General features: G+C 47.8%; 1 protein-coding gene across 1 annotated transcript in view; it reads left to right on the top strand.

Annotated features, from left to right (window-relative positions):
- Nucleotides 1–149: 149 nt before the first annotated feature.
- The window catches only part of SEL1L3 (SEL1L family member 3), a 32,977-nt gene continuing 23,738 nt past the window's right edge, over nucleotides 150–9,388 (top strand). The window contains exons 1-4 of the mRNA XM_068149327.1: nucleotides 150–270; nucleotides 3,375–3,942; nucleotides 5,532–5,658; nucleotides 8,554–8,675. Coding sequence (XP_068005428.1) covers nucleotides 205–270; nucleotides 3,375–3,942; nucleotides 5,532–5,658; nucleotides 8,554–8,675 — 883 coding nt within the window. The 5' untranslated portion in view covers nucleotides 150–204. The remainder of the gene's footprint in view (nucleotides 271–3,374; nucleotides 3,943–5,531; nucleotides 5,659–8,553; nucleotides 8,676–9,388) is intronic.

Below are 9,388 nucleotides of genomic sequence, written 5' to 3'. Positions count from 1 at the left end.
CCCTGAGTGTCGCCAGGTGTCGCCCGGCGCGGCTGCTCCGCTCCCCTCCGCACCTGCGGCGGCGGCGCGGGACCGGGCGCGGCTCGGCCGTGCCCTGCGAGCGGCCCCTCCTCCAGGAAGCCGGATCTGCCGCATCCTTCTCGGCGGGGCCGGCCGCGCAGTCCCGGCCGCGCTGGGCAGCGCCGCCGCAGCCTCCGCGCCAGGATGCGGCCCCCGGCTGAGCCCCACGCCGTGCCCCGCCGCTGCCCTCTGCTCCTTCTCCTTCTCACGGTGAGTGGCGGCCGGCCCCGCACCGGTCCCTGGCTGTTTTCTCCGCCGCCGGGGCGGTGGAAGATGGTGGCCGAGGCGAGGGCCCGGGCCGGGCGACGGCCCCCGAGTGAGCCCCGAGCCCCGCAGGCGGGGACTGCCCGGCACCCCGCAGCTGCACGGCGCTGCTCCGCGCTCGGCCGGGCCGGTGCGGGGCTGCGGGCTGCAGGCGGCTTGTCGGGAGGGACACAGCATTCGGTCAGGTGCCGGAGAGGGTGTCCGGGTGGTGCGCGGGGGGCCGCGGAGCCTGGGCTGTGCTCGGGGCTGGGGCCGCTTGTTGGAGCCAGCCCCGCGGTTGTCTGCCTTGGCCCGGCACCCTCTTCTGTAGCCGCCGGGAAACGGCCGGTCGGTGAAGTGCTAAGAAGCTTTCCGTCCTAGCGGGGTTAAATATCTGGGTTTGTAAGAAGGGGCAGCCTTTGACATCAGCGATAGATGCACTCATGGGTAGGGTGCACATGGAAGCAACGGCGATCCAGGGGCATCTACTGATCTCTTTCACGCTGCTAAGCACGAACTCCAGTTAGTCTTTGTGTGCCTGTGCCATATGGGTGCCATCTGGGAGCAGATCACCTTTCCTGGCATGTCCCCTTTTCACACATCTTGAAACCTAGCATGACGTGGCAGCAGGCACAGGCTGTGGTTATCTTCTGGCTGTGCAAACAGGTGCAGTTTGTGGAACTTCTGCAGGGGTGAACTTGGGGAGAGTCATGCTGGGATCTTACCCCAGCGAGAACTATTCCTGGTCATTTCTATGATGTTAGACTAAGTGACTGTCACTGTCTTGCCTGGTGTGATTGCTTCCCACAGTGATTTTTATCCCAACACCTGATGGGATGTCTTGGGCCAGCTCCTGCAGATTCAGCAGGTTTAAAGGAAAAGGTCAAGGACAAAACTTTTCCAGCATTTGTGGCTAGTTTGCTCCACCCAACAAAGCCTCTGTGTCTTTGTGTTGTTGAATTCTGCCTACACAACACTGTGTAGAAGCAGCCAAGTGGTGACAGAGCCTCAGCCATGGTCTGCAACAGTTTGTGGTCCATGATCTCTGCCATGAATGCATTGGTGTGGGGTTGCTCAGGAGTCTTTGCACCTTGCTTCTTACTGGAGAAGCTGCTATGTGCTTGTGTCTGCCTTGGTGCATGCACGTGTGTTTATGAGTGTTTGGCGTCACTGCACATCTGCCTTCCAGTCTCTTGTCAGACATGAGAAGATAGAAAGCACTAGGGTGTTCCTGTGGAATGTGTTTTTGAGTGACAAGTTCAGAAAGACTGAGGGGCACTGAAGCAATCCAGCTGGCTTGTTACCCAGCTGCTAGCAGTGATACCCAGCCTTCTCATCCAAAAGTTCCCTAGTTATGTCTTCCAATTGCTGCCTTAAAGTCAAGATCTTGGGGTAAATAATGTCCTCTGTGCACAGTTGGGTTCTGCTTGCAACCCTAGAGCTCTTCTGTGCCCTCAAGGCAGCAGAGATCCAGAGGAAAAATAGGATTTGATCACATACTTAAATCTAAAATCCTCTATAGAAGCAAGGAAGTTGTACAGATTCTGACTTCTCCTGACATTTATGCCTTCAGAGGTGTTGCTGGCTTGATGTTCTGATGTGTGGTTTTGTTTTCAGTGGAGCTCTGAAGGAGTGTCAACATACTCTTCAGAAATATAAAGCAAAGTAGTTTGTCATTGAAGGTTTGTATTTATCCCCAGATTGGATTGTGGGCAAGGTCTCGTCCTCCAGGCACGCAGCACATAGCTGTGATGGTTAGAAATGTCCTAATGACTCGGCCAAAGCTTTTAAGTGTTTTGAGAGTCGCAGTGGAAAGGCCATTAATCCAAGGGAGATGTACAAGATACATGTCAGTTCCATTTAGCAAAGCTTAGCGAAGCTAAAAGTCACCCAAAGACATTTCTCATTTCAAGCAGTCTTCACAGCCGGCTTCCATGGTCATCCTAAGTGTCAGTTTTGGATATTTCAGAGGAGCCAGGGGAGCTGGGAGAAGTGCCACACTGGTGGCTTGCTCTCTGAGCTGAGTAATCCTCAGTATCCTTGGCAGTGCATCAGGCTGGGCGCCGACTGCAGAGCAGAAAGAAAAGAAGCTGTTGGAAGCCTTGGAGACAAGAACTTGAGCATGTAGGATAATCCTGGTACACGTCCAAGCACTCACTCTCAAAGTGTATTATAAGGTGCAGAGCTGTGGAGAGCAGAAACTGGGCAAATGCTGGCTTGCTGGTCTTGCTGCCCAGGTTTGTAAGTCCATCTTCAGGATAGGACCGTTCCAGTAAGAAGCTCCTAAACATTTCATGAACGTGAATTAATTCTCAAGAAGCCATTGTGAGCTGCCTTGGTGTCATGCTGCCCTTCAGGTGCCTGCAGGAGAGGTAGGAAAAGGAGCTACCTTTTCCAGAAGATCTGGAAACATGAGGCTGTGGCAGTAGTGGCAAACAATGAGTAAATGCTGGTGCATTCTGCTGTGTACTCTTTAGAGCTGATCCGTGCAGCGTGTCAGTAGTATGACGTCTACGTCAGTATCGTGAACCGGATTCTGCTCGCAGGCAAGGCCAAAGGATACACCCTGTACATACACTTTGTTTGAAGAAGCATGTGTAACTTTGACAGCTTTGTGTAGGAGAGTTGTTACCATTGAAACCTTGATGGTAGCTCTCCAGGAATCCATGTCTAATTGCTGCCTGAGAGGCTTCTGGTATTTTGGAGTTGAAGGATGGTGGCTTAAAGGACATGAGGGAATGGATTTAAGCTTGAGGAGGGTAGATTCAGACTGGAGATCAGGCAGAAATTCTTTACAGTGAGGGTGGTGAGACACTGGAACAGGTTGTCCACTGAAGTTGTGTATGCCTCCTGCCTGGAGGTGTTCAAACCAGGCTGGATGAGGCCTTGAGCAGCCTGGGCTGGTGGGAGGTGTCCCTGCCTGTTGGAACTGGGTGATCTTTAAGGTCCCTTCTAACTCAAGCCATTCTACGGCTCTAAGCCTTCTGCTTGTGCAGGGGCAGTAATGCACATCAGTACAGCACTAATCCCCTGACCTTGGATTCTCTGGCTAACATGGGTTTTTCTTCCAGAATTTTGTGCCATCCTTTGGGAAGGAGACGATCCGGACCACGGCTGTCACTCCCCAGCATGAGCAAAACATGGATTATGTGGACTTCATTCATTTAAACGTTTTAGAAAGGAGAGTTCTTAACAACTCTGAGGTTTCAGTTCAGTATTTATGCTCTAAGCCTTGTATCATCACCTTGGAAGCAGTGGCTTCCTCTGAGTTCAGGACTGGCGTACCAGTGTACAGGAGGAGATGGGAGGATGAGAGGAACCTCTACGTTAGCAGAACTCGACAGGTACACTTGAAATTTCCAAGCATCATGGTTTACAGAGATGATTACATCATCAGAAACTCCATAATAGTGCACAGTGTGATATTGTACGCGTGGATTAGTCACAAATCAGTCGGCAGCTTTGGTGTTGAGCAGAGTGAAGATTACCAGGATGCGGTGGCCAAGAGCTACACTTTCTTAGAAGCAGTTCCACCTTTTGAACGCCCCTACAAGGACCACAAAGTCTGTCTCCAGTGGGGTGCTGACTATTTGTGGATGCTCCAGGCCAACAGGATACCTCAGTGCCCTCATGAGAGTGGTAGGTGTAATGTCACTTTTGGGTTGTTTTTTTTTCTCTGAAGAAACTAATGTGGCACAAATGACATCCTCGGTGAGCTGCAAAAAAGTGCATGCCTGGAGTGCGTGTTACACAGAATGGTTCACTTGGCAAACCTTGCAGGTGTGAGGTCCAGAGCTGTGGGGGGAGAGTTGCAAATCACTGAAGCCATCATGTCCCTTGGAGCTGGCTTGTCCTGTCCTGTGCTGTCCTGTCCTGTCCTATCCTATCCTATCCTATCCTATCCTATCCTGCCTGGAGATCTGTTAGCAGCATGGTGATCTAAGTGTATTCAAACAGCTGCATTTAAAATCCCCTGATCCCAGTGGACATCAGTCCTTCCTCTGCAGAGAAAGCTTTCTATTCAGCCTCCTCCTGTGTTATTTCCAGGTCAGTCCCACAGTTCTCACATGTAGAGCTCTCACATGGGTGGTCTGTTTTAACAAGATGGCCACACACTCAGAAAACTATTTTTAAGTCTTTATAGTGCAATAAACTTTATAGTACTTCCCCTCCTCTCCTCTCCCCCCATTATGGGCAAGCACTTTTGTTTTAAAAATAAGTATTTTCAAATGAAAACTTGTCTTGCCAACTGTATAAATCACTGAAATTCACAGCTCTGCTGTCTGGATTTCCTCCCAAGTCTGTCTCTGTAGCTGCTGACAATTCTTTTTTATCCCCACTGTACACTCAGTGCACCATCTAAAATGAAAAGAGGCTCTTGGCTCCCAAAGAGTTCTCTGCTAGAAAAAAATCCCATCCTGGTGTTAGTGTGTTGGGTGGTTTTGTCACTCTGCTGCCATGCAGGTGCTCTGAAGATGAGCAGGGAAGCATGGTGGAGATGGCATGTGATCTCTGACAGCAGTGTGAAACATCTTCTGTGTTACCTAATTGGCTTGTAAATGCAAGCAGTGTAACAAGGACTAGGAAGAAATAACCTTGCAGTTAGTTTATGGGTTTTTTTAGAACAAGTTTGTAGCAGATTGCTTGGGGGTTTGGTTTGGTTTGGTTGGTTTTTCGTTGGTTCTGGGGTTTTTCTGGGAAAGCTGGTGCTGTGCCATGACCTTGAAGAGCTTTTTGTGTTTCTTAGCAAGGGCAGCTTTATCAGATTTCTTACAGGATTATGCATCTCAGTTAGAGCAGAACTGATATCTGCACACACACTATCTATGCACACTGGTGTCTACACACAGCATCAGCTGCAGAGCTAAAAATGAAGAGCAAGTCCAAGAGCTGTGAAGTAATGCCCTGTAGACATAAGCAAAGAGAGGATGAGATTTAAGTGACTAACATCAATCATTTATTCCTTACTAAGTGGCTCTTTAAGTATCTTAGATTTAAATGACTCTGTTCTTTCCCTGCTTCTAACACCAGCTGCAAATGGACTCCACTTAGCTTTCTGTGGGTTATTCAATCCCACACTGATGAGCTTGTGCTTAAGGACTTACTGAAGGCTTCTGTTAATTTTTAATCTGTTGTGTGAGTCAAATGTTTGAGTGTATGAGTGTGAGCTAATGAAGTAGTTATCAATAGTTGTTGCCTGCCAGATTAAGAAAGATTGTGTCTTGCAGATGATGTCCAGATTCTCAACTTCATATATGCTTCCAGTGGGGACAAGACTGGAATAGTGAAGAAATTTGAACAGTTTGCAAACAGAGAACTTGAGGCAGTCAGACAACATCAGATTGATTATCCCATGTAAGTACAGGCAAATAATTTGAAACAAGTTGTGCTTGATTATCAGAGGCTATAGGATGGGCTTCAACTCTTGGGCTACACTACACACTAAAGCAGCACTGCCTTTAATTTGAGGAAAGGCTCAGAAGAAAACTAGTTAGCAATTCCTTCTGTCCTCTGATTTCAGTTTTGAGGAGGATTAAGCTGCACCTCAGAAAGATACTTAGAGTATGTGTTAGTGCAGTGCTGTGTCAGAGGTGCTGACAGCAGTTGTAACTGAACTGGTGAGGTGCAGTTAGAATCACAGAATTGTCAGGGTTGGAAGGGCTCTCGAGGATCATCCACTTCCAACCCCCCTGCCATGGACAGGGACACCTCACACTAGAGCAGGTTGCTCAGAGCTGCAAAAGCATCCAGGGATGGAGTTTTTAGGAGGGTGAGTTAGCTGTTGTGTGCTGCCATGACCACACTTCTGGTTTTTTGTTTTATTTACTGCATTACCAAGGGATCTGCATTTTGAACATTGCAGGCAAGTGCAGAGGAGGGTTTCTTGCAAGGGGAAGCAGGGTGGAGCAGCTTTTTTGCTATGAATTCACACTCTAGTTTATTTTGCAACTGTCAAGCCCTTAGTGATAGATTCCTCTGCCTAGATCAGTTTTCCAGTTTGAGCTTACACTGTTTTCCTTTCACCATCCCTGTGCAAACTCTCCCAGTTGGACAGGAGTAAAAGTGCTTAGCCCTTGCCCACTCCTCATTCCCAGTGGAATCACTCTGGGAAGATCACCTTTCTTTACTCCCCTTTCCCAAAGCTGTCACAACTTTTCTGTTGTATTTTGCCATTTTAGAGGAAAAAAAAACACAGAGAGATAAATATATCTCCCTTCCACCAGATGCTGTCATCCTGACAACATTATTACAGAAATAGGAAATGATGACAGGGGCTGGAGCTGGCCTGCTGGTTTGTGTCTGGCCTGTGACCACAGTAAGGGTGCCAAAGAAGACTTGCCAGATAGCACAGGTTGCATGAAATTTGCCAGCCCTCAAACTACAGCTCTGAAATCATATGGACAGAGCAATTTTTAGCTCCCAGGCCTCTTCAGGATGGGTAACAGCCTAATTTGCACAGCCCATTGCTTGCTGGCATGCTTGCATTCTGCTACCAGTACTGGGGTGCTCAAGCTCTGGTTGAGAATTTATCACTTGAATTTTGCAGCTCTTAACCTGCCCCACACAGTTCCAACCCTCTCTTGCTTTTGGGTGGTGTCTCCAGTGTTCAACACAAAGCATTGCCTGTGTGTTGTGGTTGTGTGGCAGCCTGAGGTAGCTCTGTTGTGAAGAGGAAGAGGGTTTTGCTCCAGCTCTCTGTGTGTGAACAGTGGCTCCCTGGTGGACCAAAAGGTCAGCAGGAGCAGATGGATCTCACTGAAGTCATTGATTTCACTTTATTCTGGGATCTCTAAAGAAGGAGGAGGTAGCTACCAGTGGACAGCCTGCAGCAAGGATAGGCTGAGACTGTGAGGGACTACTCACATGGCAGGGCATTCTGCAGCAATGGGGGATGTGAAATGAGTCAGCATTGTCCCAAACTCTGTCCCAGGAAATTTGTCCAGAAGAAGGCTGTGTGCTCAGACTGGCAATCAAGGATTAAATGGAGACTGGGGCATTTAAGTTTGCTATATTGCCTGAGATGAAAGATGATAAGAGTCATATGTAAGCACAAGCTCTATTTCTGGAAGCACAGTATTTGTCTGGAAGACATAACAATCAATATACAAATGATACTGATTTACAAACCCTTCTGCCTCACCCATGCACCATCTCTGGAGGATATGGAGTTATTAGCTGTTTAGGTGTAGGCTCTTGGGGTGAATTTCACCACTCTTGTGGCCTTTCTCTTTTTTTTTAAGCAGGGGAGCAGCTCTCAGACATATATTGGTTTAGTTTGGGAGAAGATTCAGTGTACTCTGTGCTCAGCAACTTCTTGAGAGAGAAGCAAGGCAAGCTGACTGGCTAATTTATTTCCCCCACCCCCCCTAATTACAGAAATACAAAACCCAAATGCTATCTCCTTCCAAAAGTCACTAGGAGAACTTCTTTATCAGAGGTTATAATAATCATAATGCTTTGCTGGCTTGTACATTGGAGGTGTGGCTTTCAAAGGTGCTCAGCATTGGCCTAACCGATATGGAAAGGTTAAGGAAATCACTGGGCAAGTTTCTCTTGAGGGCACTGAAGAGCAGAGAGCAACTCCATAAAATCAGATACTGTAGTATTTCACTTTGAATGCCACAGCCAGCTTTGTCTGGAAGTTTCCAAGCAGTGTCGTGGAGTCTCAGGGGTTTTCTTTTGCACTGCTCCACAGTTTGCACAAGCTCCACCTTTATTTAAGCTGTGATAGCTCTGTGGCAGCTATTCATAGCTATCAGTACTGCACAGAGCCAGAATTCATGTTCAACCACTTCTCCCAAGCACATTTTCACAGCTGGCAGTTAGCACAGAAGACACAGCTTGGTTTTTACTGCTTCCACAATCAAGATGACAAGAGCATGCATTTGGGGATTTTCTGCTGAAGCCTGTATGCAAGAGGTTGGCTCCAAGTTGTCTCAGTTGTGTTTTCAGTTCCCTCTTGATGTGGGATCTGGCAGGAGTTCTGACCCAGCATTCTGGAAGTGATTCAGATAACACTCCCCTACTCTCCTCTTGTATCCTCACCACAAAAGTGCACAATAAAAAGGAGATCACAGATCCAAGAGTCTCAAGCACTGCTGCTCTGGAGGTTTTCAGTGCAGAGGATGTTCTGTGCTGTGTTCTGAAGATTACATGTGTGAAACAGGTCTCTTAAAATGCATGATTTTCACATTGTATGAGGAGATTTCTCACCAGGAGTGGATATTTTGTCTGTTTTTGCTGATGCAGGTTCACTGTTTCGATCTGGCTGTATTTACTCCATCACTGTGAGAAGGATCTGTGTGGTATACTCTATTTTATTGATCTGAAGGAAATGTATGGTACTCCTGCTGTGTTTCTAAATGAGGAAGGTAAGGGATGTTATTGATGGCCTTCAGAAGGGGTCTGATACAGTTTTTGTAGGTCCATGCTCAGGAAAAACAACTGATCTCAAATAACAGAAAGAGACATGACTTGCAGCAAACAGCAGGAACAGCAGACAGTGGTATCTACTCAACATTCAACTGCTAGCACAGGAGAGTGCAGTCACCAAGTACAAGATGATTGTCTTCCACTACTTGAACCTGCAGAAGCTACGTTTGTGGTTTGATCTCTTAAGACCAGGACAGTCTGTTGTGATACTATGATATTAAGGTTGGCCTAGATGATCCTGAATCACAGAATCACACAGAAACATTCAGGTTGGAAAAGACCCTCAGGGTCACCAAGTCCAACCCATAACCCTACTCTACAGGGTTCTCCCCTAGCCTATATCCCCAAGCACCATATCAAAACCACCATTAAACACGTCCAGGGTTGGTGACTCAGCCACCTCCCTGGGCAGCTCATTTCAATGCCTGACCACTTTCTCTGTGAAATATTTTTTCCTACTGTCCAGTCTAAAGCTACCCAGTTGCAGCTTCTATTTGGTGTCTTTATCCTTCAGAGAGTTGGGTTTGAGTCTGGTTTCATGTGGAAGCCAGGGCATTAGCATCCACGATGTGTAACTGAAACACGGAGCACATTTCCCTGGGACGCTGCGAGCTGATGCATGGCTTGGCGAGTGCCCAAGATCTCTGTTGGT

Source organism: Melanerpes formicivorus, unplaced genomic scaffold (genome assembly GCF_026170545.1).
Source record: "Melanerpes formicivorus ecotype bairdi unplaced genomic scaffold, bMelFor1.0.p_v2 SCAF_18, whole genome shotgun sequence".
Taxonomy (NCBI): Eukaryota; Metazoa; Chordata; class Aves; order Piciformes; family Picidae; genus Melanerpes; species Melanerpes formicivorus.
This window is presented reverse-complemented; position numbering and strand designations above follow the sequence as displayed.